General features: G+C 34.6%; 1 protein-coding gene across 22 annotated transcripts in view; it reads left to right on the top strand.

Annotated features, from left to right (window-relative positions):
* The window catches only part of LOC106869227 (tolloid-like protein 2), a 1141949-nt gene that overhangs the window by 495588 nt on the left and 626273 nt on the right, over positions 1–20088 (top strand). For 11 of the 22 annotated variants that reach the window (XM_089358367.1, XM_089358375.1, XM_089358364.1 and 8 more), the window contains one exon: positions 18176–18220. The exons of the other annotated variants lie outside the window; for them this stretch is intronic. In XM_089358367.1, coding sequence (XP_089214493.1) covers positions 18176–18220 — 45 coding nt within the window. The remainder of the gene's footprint in view (positions 1–18175; positions 18221–20088) is intronic. 22 annotated transcript variants of the gene reach the window in all.

Raw genomic sequence — 20088 nt, forward strand, 5'->3', positions numbered from 1 at the left:
AGAGGTCGCCAAACAAGTCTGGCATTTGACAATACAGCTCGTAGGGTAGACCATCCAATCCAGGTGACTTATCCCTCGCGCAGCCCGCCATAGCATCCCTTACTTCAGCAGCTGTGATGGGACCCTCACAACACTCTGCCTCTCCCGCCGAGAGCCGCGGCAGGCCGGTCAGGTAGGCAGTGAAGTCCATCCTGCGTTCCGACTCACCGCTCGCACCGAACAGTCGAGCAAAGTGCTGTTGAAAGGCCCCACACATCCTTTCGGGTTCGAGCAGACTACATCCCTGTTCATCGATTAGAGACCGAATGGTGGCTCTGTTACCGCGTTGCGCCTCCGCCACCCGGGCTTCTCGCGCAGCTTCGATCCCTTCGTTCCTTAAGGCACGCATTTTAGCTCTGACGACGCAACCTTCGTGTTTGGCGTTGAGGTGTTGGTCGAGGGCCATCCTCGCAGCCAAAACGTTGGTTGCGCTGCCAGTTGTAAGTGCCTCTTCTACTTTCTTAACTAAGTCTCCCTCTACTCTATTTCGATCTAGCGCTAGTTCTTTACTAAACCTAATAGATTCCGATTTGATTGCCATTTTCAGGGCAAACCACCAGCGGTTGTTAACGATGGCTCCTGTTAACGCCCTCTTAATTAATTCGCTAATCCGGTTCCTGTAAACCTGCCGCGCTAAGAGCGAAGCGTTCAGTTTCCAGTAACCGGGACCCTGCCTATGTGTCTTATCTAAGTCGAGCGTACACGTCACAAACTTGTGATCTGTGTAGCTGACTATTTTAAATTGTGGACATCCTACACTATCTCTATCCGCCGTCCTACATAGAACTCTATCTAGATACGATCTCGACGATCCGACGCGGTTTGTCCAAGTCCACGTTGGCACGTTCGGATGGTCGAGTCGGAACCTGTCAGACAAATGGAAACGTCTGAGCAGGTCTTTGAGGAACTTACATCCCCTTCTACTCCTATCCACTCCCACATAGTCTATATGCGTGTCCAAGGTAGCGTTCCAGTCCCCTACTAACAGTAAAGGTCGTGACGTTCCCAGGAAAACCTCTAGACGTCTAAGGAAATCCGCCCGACCCGTTAAGGACGGTGCATACACTGCCACCAGACGGAAAGCACACCCGTTTGTGCTATCGACGTCCAAGACAACCAGCCTACCCTCCGGGTCTAGGAATATTGGCCTTACTTTTAGGTTCAGACTCTTCCGAAAAAGCACCGCGGTACCACCACCACCCATGTTTGGCAGACAGGGAGAAAAATAAATGTCGAAATGTCCACCAAACATGGACTTGAGGGCCCGCGGGTTACTGAGTCTGGTTTCACTGATAGCCATGATTTCTATGTTCTGTGACTTGATGTCATTTAGAAGGTAACCTTGCTTCCAAGCTGACGCCAAGCCACGTACATTTACACAACCTAATTTAAGCATAGTTGAAGTCGAAATTTGTGTTTCATACACGACAGTAAAAGAGACAAGAGAGAAGGTTACTTACTCGTTTCGAAAGTTTTAGCTTCCTCTTCTTTTGAAGTATCTTGGATGAGGTTTTTGAAGAGTTTCTTTGATAAATATTTTTGGAACCCCCCAACCGCATTTGGAAAGAGGGTTTTGAGTGTGTGGTGCTGCGTTTGTGTGATGTGAACTATTTTGATGTGTTTCGGTGGTGTAGTGCGTGGATGATTGTTCAGCTTATAATTATCTTCAGAAATGTTTGTTTGCGATATGATGTAGTCCATTAATTTTGTGTTTGTTGTGTCTATCGCTGATAGCATTGTGTGTGTTTTTGTGATGTTGGTGCTGGTTTGTTTGTGCAAGGGGCTTTCAGCGGTTACATATTTCCCTGCTTTGCATGCATTTAATTTTGGGGTTGTTTTTGATCTTTTTCTTTTACTTCCTGTGGCTATTTGCCATTCTGTAGAACTTTCATCGTTAGACGAAATGTCTGACGAATCAGAAGGGGGTAAAGGCAAAGCATTTGGTTCTATTTGTGTGTTTGTCGATGGTGTTGTGGTGTGTGGTGTGTGTGGTGTGTGTGTTGTTGGGGAATTGGGAGTAGTATTGGTCTTTTCTTCGTTCTCAGTGGTTGTCTTCTTGGTTGTTGTTCTTGGTGTTGGTGTTGGTCTGTCTTTAGTTGTTGTTGGTGGTGTTGTTTCTGTTTTTGACTCAGGTGGTGGTGTTGTTTGGTTGGGTTGGTTTGTTCGTTGTTGCCGTTCTTTCGTTTTCGCATATAGCTGCTTGATCAGTTGTGCATACGGTGGTGTGGGTAATAATGCTGGTGTCTTGGGTTTTTGGTTTTCCCGTGGCTGTTGTTGTTGTTGTTGCTGTTGTTTCGCGGCAGAATTGCAGTCCTTTTGGAAGTGAGCTTCACTGCCACATATGTAACAGCGTGGTCGGCTGCCTTCCACCACTACATACAGCCTTTGCGTTGATGGTAACTTTATGTAGGTGGGTATTTTATTTAGTGACTCCTGGGTAATATGGAGAAGGATCTCCATTTTTTTACCCACCCACTGTTGCTTTTCAGAAACATTAATTTGCAATATATCAACTTCCTCCATATCGACACATACGGCTGATGTTATCCATAGTGTGTCTACCGTGGGAGGAATATTTTTTATAATAACCCTTGTTACCCTCTGACCAAGGTAACTCGGTATCATTGTTAACTCTTCTGTCTTAAGAGTTAGCGTTGAGAATCGTTTCGCTAACTCTTCACTTTGAAAAATAACTTGCACATGGGCAAATTTATGCCACCAAGTTACATAATCCTTATATTGCCATACAGATCTCAAGCATTTCTCGATCTTTTCCGTGCTTGCTTTTTCTGTTTTTTTTTGTTTTTGAGTTTAAAATTTTATAAATAATGGTCTTTTTGTTTGTGTCTTCTAAAATGTCTTGTGGTATGTTGATCCGCACCTCGTCATTTTCTTTCGTAAGTAAAGCCTTTGTATCTTTTATCTGCTGTGCAGTAAAAGATACTACCGTCGTTTTTTCCTTTATCGCCTCGGCGAAGTTTGTTTTGATCTTGTTATTGTTGTTGTTGGTGGTGGTGCTGGTGTTGATGGCAGAGGTGACTGTTGCTGTATTAGCGTTGTTGTTGGCGGTTGTGATGCTGGCAGGTGTTGTTGTTGTGGCAGATGGGTGACCTTCTTCTTGTGTACTCCTCTGGATAGATAGATAGACAGATAGATAGACAGACAGACAGACAGACAGACAGCCAGATAGATAGATAGATAGATAGATAGATAGCTAGATAGATAAACAGATAGATAGATATATGTATATATATGAATATATATATATATATATATATATATATATATATATATATATATATATATATATATATATTCATATATATGTATGTCTATATATATGTGTGTGCATGTATATGTATGTGTATATATAGGTGTATAAATGTGTGCATATATACATATATGTGTGTAGACATATACATGTTTGTATATATATATATATATATATGTATATGATGATGATGATATATATATATATATATATTGCATAGGAAATGGACGTCAAATAATGATTATTATGATGGTGATGATGATGATGATGTGTGTACATATACACACACTTTGGTTGAACAGGCAACAAGAAATAAAAAGGTTAATACATGAGTATTTATACTTCTGCATTTTTAACTGGCAGAGAGTTACAAAAGTAAAAGTATAAAAGAGAATGTGTGTGTTTCAAGGGAATGAATATACATACATATATACATACACACACACACACACACACACACACACACACACACATATACAGAGTTAGAGAGTCATATAGAAAGGGTTGTGCAGAAATATAAATTTGGAATATATGTTTTAATAGAGTTAGTGTAAATATATTACAGATATTTAGCTAACTGACCTCAGTAAAATATGATTATCCATTATATGTGATATAATCGTAAGAAATATTGATTTCTTACAAAGTCATTAGGTTATGTCTTCGAGTAGAGCTTAAGCATATAGCTAAGAGTGTATAAACCCAGTATATTACTGTTATTTTATCAATCAATTACCCAAGGATTAATAATTAAAGTACCCTAAAAGGATATATATATATATACAATTGATGTAGTATGGAGTTTATTCAGATGGGCAGTTCTTTGCAGCATCTGTGAATGTTTTAATTACCTATTCCAATATCAGAGGCACCAAATTCTTGTCTGAGCAGGTGACTGGCTGCATGTGCCAATGATGAGACTCAAAAGGCTGGAATACATCCGGTGTTCTCAATGGCTGCTGTTGGGATGAATTTTTATCTAACACAGCATATCTATAGGAGAGGTTCCTCAGGACAAAAACCACAAAAACTGGCTTTTCGACAGGGTATATATGTTAAATATGATCCAAAGAGGAATTTGAACTTAGGATTAAGAAGAGATCAAATTAAATACCAAATCATATATTCTATCCCATTTTTCTATCAGCCATTCCCTCCATTATCTACATAAGACAAGGATATTATCAAGTCAAATATACACCATCTGTGCAGTCACTCAACTTGCTAGAAATAGCAGACAAATATGCCTCAAATTACACACTACTGTTTTAAAATTGAAAGGGTACAGTGTCTAACAGATTCAATTGTTTGTAATTAGTAAAAACAACATGATGGTCATGGCTGGAATGCCTTTCATCATAGGGTCAATCTAAGATTAAATGTCATCAGGTTTACTCACATTTCATTACTGTAACTTATTTTATTAATTTCATTGTAATAATAATAATAATAATAATAATAATAATAATAATAATAATAAAAAATAATAATATTTAAACTAGTTCCCCCTCCCTCCTACGCCTTCAAGAACATTAGCAAGTCAAATACAATTACTGTTGAAGAAGTATAAAGGCTAACAATATATGAAAATTTGCTTTAGAAATATATTTATAGTTCTGTCATATTAGGACTAGCGTTAATGGAAATTGGGTTTTCTAATCAATGTATTGAAAACGTCTATTAAAAGTTTCTGTCTGGCTTTACAAATTGGGTAATGTATTCATACCATTCTTCAAAAAGGACGCTTAGTTGGTTTCAAAATGTCTCCAACAATTGAAAAATATTCATTATTTTCAAAATAGAAAACTCACAAAAGAAATTTGATTATGCGTGCTGAAATGTGATAAGGGGAAAGAACTCTATTAAGTTACTCTTGCTGCAGGAGATAAGTAGATCTGTTTAGTATGGAATTTTTCAAAAACATGCCAGCTTAACAATTTCATTTTTTGAAGCTTATCTTCTTCCTTTAAAGAAAAAACAAATACATATACATATAATATAATATAACATAATATAAAATATGTACACATATGCACACACTCACATATATATATATATATATATATATATATATATATATATATATATATATATATATATATATATATATAATGAAGCAATAAAACAAGACAAAATACCAAACTGTCTTTCTAACATAATTTAAATCATATTCCAGGATATCGATTTTAATTTCATATGATAGTTAGAATCATAAGAAAATGTTCCAATAAATTGCAACAGATAAATTAAATCAAAATTACTAAAATTACCAACAAGTAAAAAATAATTATAAAAAAATACAAAAGGTAACCGCATGTACTAATGGATACTTTTGTTAGGCAGCCATGTATACATCCACTTAAATACATACACAAACACACACACGCACATGCATATGCACACTTTGAAAAGAGAAGCAGTTTGGATAGCTAATATAAACGTGTGTTGAAGTGTATGTGAGTATACATGGTACATGATAATTAAAGATGCACTAAGCAGGATGTTTAGCATAAATATACAATGGAGAATCTTCTCTGTGAACAGTGCAAGTTTTAACCATTGCCTGCTTATGTGAACATTATTCAAAACATGTTAGTGAGCACATAAATAATTAATCTGTTGACCTAACTGTTAATATGGTACTATTCATGCAAATGTGTTTTTTCCAGTTGAGGGAAATCCTTGTTAGTTGTAATTGTGTGTATATTATCTGTTTGTGCAGAGAAAGTGGGATAAAGCTTCAATGAAATATTGACCTAAATAAGATTGAAACTGGCCACACTGTGTGTATCTAAATAACACTCTTTATCTGTCAGAGAGGGTGTTAAAACAATTGGTTATATTTGTAATGTTTTCAGTGTAACTACCAAAATGGTTTACATATATACTTCTTATGTAGAGTATAGAATGTTGTAAGTCTGTGTTCAGTCGCAAACTGGTCAGGTTGCCAGCTTGCCCGATGGCAAGTGGGCCCCTGCGCCATTAGAATCCATATATGGGGACCCATGTTTGTATCTAAAGGGCTCATCCCCTCAAGTTTGAGAATTCTTTCTTCACTCCTGGAAGAATGCATTAATTATTTCAGTCTGGCTGTGTTTGTAGACAGTTGAAAAGAACACTTTTAACAAAAAAAAAAAAAACAAAAAAAAAATCAAATTGTTGCAGGTGGACCCCCTTAGTCTTCTGGCAATCAATATTTTTAACCCAATCTGCCACTGTCTCTGTTATATGTTGACATTGTATATTTTGTAAACTATTTATTAAAGATATATAATACTTCATTCTACTTTGTGTCCTTTTAATAAACTCTGGAATTTTACGTGAAATTCTTTGAAGTAAATTCCAGATTTACAAAATGAACAGGAGTTGAACTCTAATAATATGCTCTGCACATTTCCTAATGTTTCCTACTTGTCAATATAGTTCGCCAAGTTTGTATTGCAAACTTAAAAAATGCTTAAAAAGTAATTGTCTGTATTTTGAAATCCTTATTTCCTTGTGATATATATATATATATAAGCAATAATAAATCTCTGAGTGAGATTTAGGTGGCAAATATACTTTACGATATATATATATATATATATATATATATATATATATATGCGGGAGAATTCACAAAACAAAAATAATAAAACACAAAGACAGGTGGTGTAGAAAACAAACAGATGTATTAGTATAATGCTCGAGAATTGAAAAGAATCTTTAACATTTCAAGCCTACACTCTTCCACAGAAAGGAACACAGAAAGAAACAAGGAGAGAAAAAGAAAAAGAATGTGTAGTGGCTAGTGATCTATCATGGCAAATATATATATATAGCCATAAGTCAGAAAAAATATATGTTCATCTATTTCTCAATATATATATTTGACCCACCCATGCTAGCATGGAATATGGGCATTATGATGATGATCTGCACATAGAAACAAGTATTAGCTTTATTTGAAGTTATGCATAAAATACATGTTACTTATATAGAATATAAGTTGTCGTAAATCTGCTATCATATACATAAGTACACATACAGCAACAAGTATTTGTTTTATATGCAGATATGCATTACATTGTGTTTGTACATCATGAAAGCCTAAAACTATTCAGAAGCAGTTATAGAAGATAGACATGTTTACACACACACTTTAGAGTTTGTATATATATATTTGTGTGCATATATTATGTATGTTCTATATGTGTGTGTACCTATATATGGAAGTTAATGTCCTTAATTGTACAAGTTGTATCTAGTCATCAATGATGCTTGTATTTACCAATACAATATCAAATCTCTATACCTGTGTGTTTACTGTATGAAATTTAATGACATTCTCTTAAGGAGTCACTTTGGTTTCTAAAATACTGGCTTGGTTGTAAATATTTGTTTGTTGTTGTTTTCGTTCTTTTTCTTATTTTCTCAATGAAGACCAAAATGGTAAAAAATGGAAATAAGATATGTTTTCAAAACTGTAACAGCACTTTATTGTAAGTAACTATTTCAAGTGAAAACATAAAAATGATATGAATGCCAGGAGAAAGAAGGGGAAAAAAGTATCTATAAATTATGTCTGTGAATAAACCAATCACATTGACTCAATGAAGGAGCCTCTTCTTGGTCTCTTGATATATTAGAAACAGTAACCAAATCTCTTTCAAATCCCATCCTATCATATTGGAAAATGAAGGACGTTCTGGATAATGTACTGAAAACAAAATGGAAATGGGATGAGTTATGAATGTAATGTCTTTGATTGCAACTTTGCTCAATCTCAGAATTCCTAGGGTTTAATAACAATAACATCAGCTTTATTTTACAGTTGGTGACGTTATGTTTGTAATAAATTTTCAGTTGTAGAAACCATGCCAAAGCAGACATTGGATCATGGTGCAGTCCTCAAGCATGTAAGTTACTATCAACCCATGCCAGCATTTAAAATGTACATTAAACGATTGTAATGATAATGATTGTGATGATGAGTAGGATGATGATGAGAGATTGAGTTTTTGAGTAGGGGTGTAGAAAACCCCAGGTTTGTGGGTATGAGTGCATATTAAAACCACTTGAAGAAGGGAAAATTCCAAATTTAAACTCCAATGTTTCGATGGAAAAGTGTCCATTTGGATAACAAACATGATGACAATGATATTTCTTTTAATTTTGGCACAAGGCCAGCAATTTTGGGAGGAGGGTAAGTTGATTACGTTGACTCCAGTGCTTAACTGGTACTTTATTTGATTGAGCTCCGAGAGGATGAAAGGGAAAGTTAAACTCAGAATGTAAAAAGCCACAAGAAATAATATCAAGCATTTTGTCTCTTGTACAAATGATTTGCCAGCTTGCCAACTATAACGATAAAGAAAATACTATTACTAATAATAATAATGATAATAATAATAATAATAATAATAATAATAATAATAATAATAATAATAATAATAATAATAATAATAATAATGATAACAATGACAAGAGTGCTCAGAGACCGCAAACCTCTGCCAAGGCAACACAGCAGAATTGGAATTCAGAACATAAAGACAGATGAGATGCTGCTAAGCATTTTGTCCAGTGCGTTAATGATTTTGCCAGCTCACCATACCACCACCACCACCAACAACAACAACAACAAACTCCAAATTCACCACCACCACCACCATCATTATCGCCACCACACTGGGTACTATGACAGACACACCATATACCCTGTTAATCACACATTTGTGTGGAATTGCTTAATCCTTATGGCTTCCAAAACTAATAATAATTTATGAAATGGTTCCACTTAGGTACCTTGTGTCCCCTAGTTTTATACCACCAACTACCATTATTAAAGCACAAACCACACTAAAAAAATGCTCTTGGATTTTTTAAGACTTAATTTTCTTTACCCATAAAAGGCCTGAGAGGCCCCAGTATCAGTTGATTAAATTGCCTCCATTTACTATTGTACTTTATTAATCACCAGAAGAATTAAAAGCGAAGCTGATGATTATTTTTAATTAAACTATTGAACATCTTTATTAATCTTGAACCTGTGGCTAAAATATTAATTTTTCTTGTCAACTTCGTATGACAATTTTGTGGATTGTTAATTATTTCCTTTATTGCTATTTTCTTTCTGTATCATGGCATTTATTCTAAACAATTCTGACCACATTTAGTGCTCCCTGGTAATTTAACAACTCAGACTGCTGCTCTCATTAAAACTCTTAAATTAACTGCTACAATTATCAATTACTGCTGACTATGTTGTATATTGATAGTTTTCCTCTTTTAATCTGCTATTTATCAATCAAATCTAAATTCTAAATCAACTGAAAATGTTTTTCACATGAAAGAATTAATTATGAATGACTGAAGTAACTTCGATCTGCTAGAAATAGCAGCCAAGTCTTCATCCAATTCAAATTTATATTTTCACCCAAGGAAACTTCACGTTGGACAGTTTAGTCTAGAGTACTCAATACCTGAAAAAAGAAGAGATAATCAGTGTTGGAACACTTTGTTAATAAATCAGCTCAATCATTGCTAACCTAGGGCTTAGCAACAATCAATAATGACAAGGATTCACTAATCTTCACTGTCTTCAATGTCCCCTACCACCACCTGTGTCTCTATCAAATTGACATCATACTACTCTTAGCCATTATTCCCTATTTCTATCTTCTTTTTCATCCTCTTCCCCCCCTCCCGCCTCTCTCTCTCTGTCTTGTCTGTCAGTCTGACTCCCTCTCTCCCCCTCCCCACCACCAACTGCTAATAGTCTTTACAACCATGGGAAATAGAACATAGTTTGCAGTTGATGAATAACTAGTTTATCTAATTTCTGAAATCTTCACAATTTTCGTTTTGAAAACCTCTTTACATATCTCTCATTTAATTGACCTAGAACATGGTCATTCAATTCCAATCACTGCCAATTTATGAAAAACTCTTTCCCTTTCAGCAGCTTTCACTATCAGCTTTTACCGATTCTTCTTCTACATCCTTTGTTCTCTTTTCTTAACTATTTTCAATATTGTTAAATTTCAATAAATATTCTCTTTATTTTTATTTCCTGCTATTCTCTGCAGAATGAAATTTGTTCACCGATGGAAATAATCAGCTAATACTATTGGCACAATCTATTGTTGGCTTGTGAAAGGGGGATCAACACTATTGAATTATCGAAACTGTACTTGAGTGAGTCTCTCGTTGTACAGCATAGAGTTAAACTTCACCCACTTTGTTTCATGTGAAATTCAAAAGCTGTCAGTTAATTCTTAACCTACAGCTCAATTTTTATTCCTCTATATTTATTTCCCTGTTATTATTACCAGTAATTTTAATAAAACTTTGGCAAGCTTAATATAAATTACTTTCTTCGTTACTTTTATTAGCATTATCATTATTATCATTATTACCATTTTCCTTTTTGGAAGCAGCATTACAGTTGGAATCTGCAAACCTATCTTTTATTACCCATTTCTATCAGCCTTATTTTAGAAACGTCTCGCTGTCATTATGCTTCCTACCATATATGTAGATAGTTTGATACAAACATACATATCATCATCATCATCATCATCATCGTTTAACGTCCGCTTTCCATGCTAGCATGGGTTGGACGATTTGACTGAGGACTGGTGAAACCGGATGGCAACACCAGGCTCCAGTCTGATTTGGCAGAGTTTCTACAGCTGGATGCCCTTCCTAACGCCAACCACTCAGAGAGTGTAGTGGGTGCTTTTACGTGTCACCCGCACGAAAACGGCCACACTCGAAATGGTGTCTTTTATGTGCCACCCACACAAGCCAGTCCAGGGGCACTGGCAACGATCTCGCTCGTACACGCACACACACACACACACACACATATATATACACTGGTGCAGAAGTGGGTGGGTGGGTGGTAAGTAGCTTGCTTACCAACCACATGTTCCCAGGTTCAATCCCACTGCATTGCACCTTGGGCAAGTGTCTTCTACTATAGCCTCAGGCTGACCAAAGCCTAATGAGTGGATTTGGTAGACGGAAACTGAAAGAAGCCCGTCGTGTATGTGTGTGTGTGTGTGTGTGTGTGTGTGTGTGTGTGTATGTGTGTGTGTATCTGTGTTTGGCCCCAATGTTGATGTGTTTATGTCTCTGTAACTTAGCAGTTTGGCAAAAGAAGCCAATAGGATAAGCACTAGGCTTACAAAGAATAAGTTCTGGGGTTGATTTGTTTGACTAAAGGTGGTGCTCCGGCATGGCTGCAGTCAAATGACTGAAACAAGTAAATGAGTAAAAGAATATATCTATCTATCTATCTATCTATCTATCTATCTATCTATATCTATCTATCTATCTATCTATCTATCTATATATATATATATATATATATATATATATATATATATATATATATATATATATATATCTGATGGTGTCCTTTATACCTAGAACCACCCAGGAGTATGTTTTGTTTATGGTGGATATAAAATACATTGTCACTATCTGAGCAGTGTGAATGCAAAGTGAATGCATGCACTGCACATACTTATACGTAAATATGTGTATGCGCACGTGTGTGTGTGTGTGTGTGTGTGTGTGTGTGTGTGTGTTGAAGAATTACTGTTTTGAATAAGATAGCATGACAGTTAACCAATGCTTAGAACTCTATGTAAGTCTTTGTATATCCAAATTCTTATAGAATATTAAACATTATTTGTCTGGCGTTTCAATCTTATACAATCAACTGCATTACAAACATTGCAGAACATAGTAGCATTTGTTAGTGAGGCATGTAAAGATTATGTAATTTATAAGATGCTATTATAAAGAAAATTCACCTAACTCTCCTGTATTATTCTACTCGCATATATTTATATTATATATATACACACACACACAGGCACACCTATATAAATATACACATATATATACATATATATACACATATATATATATATACATATGTATATATATATATATATACACATATATATATACATACTCACACACACACACATATATACATACCTCTATGTGTGCATAAACAAATGTTGATATCCCATAGTTTCACTTGAGCAAAATGATTTTCAGTCATTTTAAACATTATATCTTGTTGCTTTGCATTTTGAAAGACCTGCGGCATAAAAAAAATCTCTTACTTGTAAAAAAATTTAGTGTTGGTGACAATAGTAGCATCCAGTCATAAAATTCTGTTCCAAATAAATCCCGGTTGAATCCATAGCAGCATGGAAAAAAATGTATATTAAATAAATGAAAAACTAGTCATTCAATATTTTGCAAGGGTTACCAGTATTGGCATATTTTTCTAATGTATTAAAATCTTACTGGGGCTGGTTATGTTGCCTGTTAATATCTTTACTCCAGTTATTAGATTGACAGAATCTGTTAAGTTTACAACAAAATTTAGACAGAAGCCAAGTTTACCTTTAGTTGTTCAGCATTTGATAAAACGTAGTACAGTTCAAGTCAGTGGTGGACTGGCCAGGCTGCCAGCTTGCCCGATGGCAAGTGGGCCCCTGTGCCATTAGAATCCATATATGGAGGCCCATGTTATTATCTAAGGGGCCCGTCCCCTCAAGTTTGAGAATTTTTTCTTCACTCCTGGAAGAATGCATTAATTATTTCAGCCTGTCTGTGTTTGTAGACAGTTGAAAAAAATACTTTCAAAAAAAAAATAATAAATAAATAAATATTAGCATTGTAGTTGTGGGTGGGCCCCTTAGTCTACTGGTAACCAATATTTTTAGACCCAGTCCACCACTGGTTCAAGTATTAGTGTTAATTCACTTGTCTGAATTAGAAAACAATAATTGATTCAAGTCACTTGTTATTGATCAATATTTCTCCATTTTCCGTTTACTTCAAATTTTTATATATAAATCTTTTAAATCAAAGTTTTAAATCAAAGTTGGACCTCTTCCTATCGAGAGTCCCAGATGAACCTACCTAGCGGCAGGAGGTGCAAATGAGGGTTGCTAAATCAAACTCCATTCTTCACCAAGTGCCACATATTGTAAGAGGCTCCCTGTAATAACAGTGTAGCAACACGGTGGTGCATCAGCATGGCCGCAGCTCTAAGCTGAAACTTAAGAAAAAATATATATATATATATATATATATATATATATATATATATATATATATATATATATATATATTCAAAATTATATAATTATAAATAGAAATTAAAACATATTGATATTTATCCATAATTTTGATAATAATTATTAATACTAACAACCAAGGAATCATTTATTTAAGATATTCAGAGATACTTCTAAACAGTATCATTTTTATAATATCATTATCTCTCATTTTCCTTTCTACTCATGTTATGACCATGTTCTTCTGATATCTAAAAGTATTTCGTATATCAACAAAAATTACATTCTTAGTGTCTCCAGAGCAATCTGTTTGTAGAACATTATTGAGGCAAGTAAGAAGAATAATTATCTCAGGGCAGTATTTGCGAGTGATCAGAGACAGGAGACTGAATTGGATGCCAGAATTGATTGCCGGTGCTGGTATAATGCCAGCTTCTGCATTTGATCTTCAGAAGTGGGGAGACCGGCGAAAAGCCAAACTTGCTACCTTCAGTCTGGTTCTGTACCTATCCTTGCCCATTGTCATGACTGTTGGGTAATGACTGAAAGCATACAGTCATGAATACGATGTGTTGAAACAGGTTTTATTCAAAGGATCTCTGGAGTAATATTACTTGACACAATAAATAGCTCAGAGATCAGAGAGTTTCTCCTGGACAAGCCACTACTTCTCTGCATTGAGAGATCATAGCTCTAGTACTATGGACATGTGGTAAGAAAGCTCCAAGAAAATATTGCAAGACACATTTTTCAAACTAAGCCAACCAGTTGAAGACCAGGGGTAAACTAAGATTGAGATGGCTGGATAATATTCATAGTCTCAGTTGGTCATACTTGAGAATCCAGTAGGGAAGTAAAATGATGAATGCTTCTGATAGGACTCTGTGGAGGAGGTACCTGAAAACTCTGTTCCTACAGCCATCCAAGAAATGGTGGGTGCTAAGAATGCGTGGATACAATACTGAATCTTGTCTTAATTGTCCATTCTTTTACTGTGTTTTCATAATTTCAAATGTATTTCACCGAACTGTATTTCATTTTTGGACATCTAGTGTATTTAGAAGAAACATTTATTTTCTTGACAATTGGTTTCCAGCCATATTTCCATTCTACTTTTTCACATTTAAATTATTTCACTTTTCCAATGATTGTCTCAACAGACATCTCAACTCCACTGCTGTGTTTAATATTTTTATTCAAATTTTTCCTTTACATTTGTTTTTATATTAATTATAATCACGCGCATATAAACAAGATGTGACTATTTCTTCTCTAGAGCAACCGCTGCAACTACATTAGTTAGATGAGGGTAAATCTGTTCAGACTAAGAATAAAGTATCTCGTGGTATCTGTCCTAGTGCTCTATACTCTGAGTTCAAATTCTGCTGAGGTTGACTTTGCCTTCGTCCTTTCAGGGTGGATAAGTAAAGTACCAGTCAAAGATGGTGCATTGTCAAAACTGCTGATGGATTGGGTTAGGGTTAGGGTTAGGGTTAGGGTTAGACACTAGTAACATGTGTTTTAGTTATTTGCCTTCTGAGTTCAAATTTGGCTCAGGTCAACTTTCCTTTTCATCTTTTTAGAGTCATTACAAGAAAAAACACAGTCTAGGGCAAAGGTCAGCATTAGATGAGAAGTCTTGTGGTATTTTATCTGGTTCTTTTTATTTTCTGAGTTCTTAGGGGATTGATTTAACCCATTACTTGCTTTAACACCATCTCCTGGTCTTTTGGTACCTTCAGTGGAATTCATTCTGTTGCCAGCATTCGAGTCAGGTCTTTACTTCAAAGGTAACATCATCTCTCCCCCACCCCCACTAATATTGGAGCCCTGTCTCAAAATAAAATAAAAACAAATATATAGATAACTAGCAAAAAAAAAAATTATAATCGCTCCAAATTTTAGCACAAGACCAGCAATTTTAGGGGAAAGAGGTTAGTTGATTTCATTGACACTAACACACCCCCACCTCCTGTGTCCAACCAGTACCTATTTCATCAATCCTGCACGATCATGGAAAAATCCTAAAAGGATGAAAAACAAAGTCAACTTCTGTGAAATTTGAACTCAAAAATGTAAAGAGCCAGAAAACATGCCAGTAAGCATTTTATCTGTCTCTTACAACTCTGCTAGTTTCATGTCTTAATAATAATAATAATAATAATAATAATAATAATAATAATAATAATAATAATAATAATTCTTTCTACTTTTGGCACAGGGCCAGCAATTTTGAGGAGAAGAATAAGTTGATTTCATTGAACCCAATGTTCAACTGTTATTTATTTATTTATTTTATTGGCCCCCAAAAAGATGAAAACAAAGTTGATCTCAGTGGAATTTTGAACTGAGAATATAAAGAGCAGAAGAACTGCCACTAAGCTTTAGTCCAGCTCATTAACAATTCTGCCAATTTTCCACTTTTATAATAATAATGATAATAATAATAATAATAATAATAATAACAACAACAACAATAATAATAATAATAATAATAATAATAATGGTTTTAAATGGTACAAGGCTAGCAATTTTGGGGAGGAAATGAATCGATTACATTCACCTTAGTGTTCAAGTGGCCCTTATCTCATCAGTCTTAACTCATATATGCCCATAAAAAAAAATGAAGTCTTAAAATTTCACTGTATTTAGATTAAACTTTATGGTAAGAATTTTCGCAATCTGGAAGAAAAGGACAGTATGCAACTGTGAGCTACAGGTGTCGACTACCTACTAAACGTTCTGTATGCTCACTCAGTTACTTCCCAGTGAGTTTATGCCCAAACAAGTAGGAGCAGGTTTTGCATTGCCGAAACGCAACCAGGGGTATATATGTAAGGCTAAGTTGACTTTGGTGGAATTTGAACTCAGAGTGTAAAAAGCAGATGAAATGCTGCTTAGCATTTTGCCTGGAATGGTAACAATTCTGCCAGATCACTGCCTTCCTTAATATCTTTTGAAAATGTTTCTTGCTTAGGTGTTTCACTAAGTGACCTTTTCTGTACTTAACTGTAGCAACATTGTTATGTTGTAGCAATTCTAGTTATGGTTCAAAGAACTCCTGAGTTTAAAAACTATTTTTTTAATATCTCCAGCATTCAGATCCCTGTTAAATGCAATCTTATGCTAAGACTATGTTTCATTTGGATTTTTGTTGCTGTTGTTGTTTTTTAATCTTTTCTTGTACTTTATTCCTATCCTGTTATATGTCTGTCTCTACAACATTTCATTTGTCATTGTTCTTGTTATTGTCTTTTTTTTTTTTTCAATTGTACACTGAAATTGTGAGAGAGTAATAAATGTTTTAATTGTTCTTTAACCGAGGAAAGATTTGTTCAAATAGACCTATGAGCAAAACAAAGGTGTTATAACCATAACAATGACTATTTAATATCCAAGACTGCATCATCCAATGTATCCTTCTTAAAAGATGGTGGGATATAATTTCAGGGTGACTTGATTGCTGTTTCTAGCAAGTTGAACAATTCCATAGGGAATTCTCTGTTAAGGTTTAGAAATTCCTATTATCTGACTGTCAACCAGTTTCTGTGGCTAAATTATTTTTAGTTATTGCTGTTTGATATTCCCATCAACCCTGATTGAACAAACCTTTAAACAAAGATATTTCATCTAGGAATACTATTTTCTTTAAAGTAGTGTGCTTCTAACATCACATTTTCTAATTACTCTGCTTTCAGTTTAAGACAGTAGATTGTGATATGTGGGAGATTTGGGTGTTATTTTTACCAAACCCAATGACAGCATTGAGCAGTGACTTACAAACAGTCTTTAATTGACAGTGAACTTTAGAATAAATAGGAATATTTTTTGTGCAGGGATGTAAACAAACCTACACAAATTGTCAAACTCTATGTGTGTGGAGAGGTGCATGCACGCACACACACATAGGGCATTGTTCTATTATTGGTTGGATCAACAACAAAAAATGTCCTCCATTCAGTGAGGGATAAACATAATTTAATAAACAAAGAATTTGAACATGAACTTCTATAAGTTTCATGTTCTAATAGTACAGTAATCAGATGAGCTTGCACAACATGCCAATATATATATATATATAGATAGATAGATAGATAGATAGATAGATAGATAGATAAATAGATAGATAGATAGATAGATAGATAGATACACACACACACACACATAACAGGCTTCTATACAGTTTCTGTCTACCAAGCTCATTCATTTGACATTAATCATACCAGAGCTTATAGTAGAAGACACTTGCCCAAAGTGTGTGCAGTGGGACTGAACCTAAAACCATGTGATTTCAAAGAAAGTTTGTTAACTTCACCAACATGCCAGCACCTACAAATACAAATCTAAAACAAATCTGAATTTAAGTCTTGGTCATAGATTTTCGTTGATTATTCAGAACTAACTTTTCTTAACCCAAATATTATTTTTCATCCAGCCATTGAAATTCATATATCTATCCAAAATTCTAATCTCTTAGCATATCAAAAATGTTTAAAAAACAAAGTCCTTCTAGAAGACACATTTTTTATTAACCATTTGCCATTCTATTCCTTGTACTCCTTACATGAATCATTATTTAAAAACCAAACTAACCCATTTTACTCCTCTCACTGCTCTCTATATATGCCTTTCTTATTTTTCCTCTCACCATCTTCACTTTTTGCTATTTACTGTCAAGTCTGTACTCCTTTGTCTTAGCATAAATTCTTCTTCTGGCTGTATTACTAACCCACATGCAATGAAAACTTAAAGAAGGAATATCAATCTATTCTAGGAATGGTTTCCAGTGTAGCAAGCCAGGGAACAAGACATTTTATAGGTAGATAATCATTATTTCATTCACTGTTGTCTGCTCATTGACCAGCCACTGTCTTTCAAAATAAAACACAGATGTTTGTTGTAGATAGTAGCAAATGAAGTATTTTCAATGTAAACAAATGTAGATTTTTCTTTCTATCCTTAGCATGTTTCACTTATAATATTTATGTAATTTAGCCACATAAATTGATCTACTTACATAGTAAATAATATATGGATATCTTTTCAGTTAAAACATCTGTCCTGGACGCTAAACTATAATATTCTTTCACAGAAATTAGTAATAATACGTTCTGTCAAAACAATAAAGTAGCAGAAGTAACTAGTAAGATAAATAAACATTTGCTCTAGGACACCATGGGAAGTGGTTACCACAAAGCTATTTCCAGTGTTGGATCTACCATGGGGCAAAAGGTGCAGCTGAACCAAATGAGCCCAAAATAAATGAGGGAAAATGAAATGACAAATAAATAAACACATGTATATACTACAGGAAAATCAATAATAAAATATTATTATTAATGTTATTACAGCATTGAAGAGGTTAATGATATATTTTCAATGTGGGAAACCAACAAAATTTGTAATTCGGTGACAGATACCCAGGGCAACCTAAATGGCTTGTTTCATTATGATTCAGTGATGGTAATGCAGCAGTCCCTGCCACTTGAAATACATGAAGGTCTGTGTCTTGACGAGTATTGTAAATGTGTGAATGCAGCATTTTGTAGGTTATACTGCTTAAGCCAAACAGTCATGTGTAATACTGGTTGTCATAGAAAACACCTTGAAAATTTGGCTTTGAGGATTGATCAAAAGACGTTTGCAATGTAAAAAAGGGAGAGAAAACATTTTAAAATATAAATTAGGATATAAGCAGGCAACAGCTAGCATAATTTACCTCTATCGTCTTTGCTATGCATCGTATTGGTTATGTACATATGGATGATGTAGTCTTAGCTATGTCTGTTTGAGGTTACAAACCAATGAGGTATATTCTTATTTTATAAACAAGTAATATTTTTTGTCAGAAAGTTTTTCCAAAAGTTTACCATCACCATTAATTATTGTAGAAAGAGTAGTTTCACAATATTTTTGTGTATGTATTTTCTCTATAAACAAGTTATTTTTTAAAAACGTGAATGAAAAATATGCGTTTAGATTTGCACTTTTTCCTGTTGCCTTATTATAAGTAAATAACTTGCTTATATTGCTTTCTGCTTTTATTTAGTTTTAAAAATTGCTTTCTGCTTTTTTATTTAGTGTAAAATGAATTCTTTCTACTATAGGCACAAAGCTGAAATTTTGTGAGAGGGGGCTGGTCAATTACATCAACCTCAGTAATTGATTGGTTCTTCTTTCATCAACCCCAATAAAATGGAAAGCAAGGTTGACTTTGTTGAAATTTGAACTCAGAATGTAAAGAGCTGGAAAAAATGTCACTAAACATTTTGTCCAACAGCCTGATTCTGCCAGCACACCACCTCTAGCATTAAATAAACAAATGTAGAAAGTACTTTACATTTAATATAGCAGTAGAATCTGGCCAGGAGAATGGCCTGGAAGAAAACTGAAATTTTAATCTATCTTTTCACATTCTGCACTTACATCTTAACGTCTTGTCAGTTAGACAATGGCAGAATTCGAAGGGGAACCATTGTTTGGCTGTGTTTAGGGCATCCACTGGCCTTAATCCAACCATGGTTTGAGTTCATGCCAGGTGTCTTAAACAAAGCCCTTCAAACTTAGAGCAATGTTATTAATTAGTGATTATGATAATTGTGATAGTGATGGCTATGTTGTTACCATGGTGAAGAGATTGGTATTCATTTCCTCATCAATTCCTACTTTTGATAACTTATTATTTAC

The sequence above is a fragment of the Octopus bimaculoides genome, chromosome 10 (genome assembly GCF_046866305.1).
Source record: "Octopus bimaculoides isolate indiv1 chromosome 10, ASM4686630v1, whole genome shotgun sequence".
NCBI classification, from domain to species: Eukaryota; Metazoa; Mollusca; class Cephalopoda; order Octopoda; family Octopodidae; genus Octopus; species Octopus bimaculoides.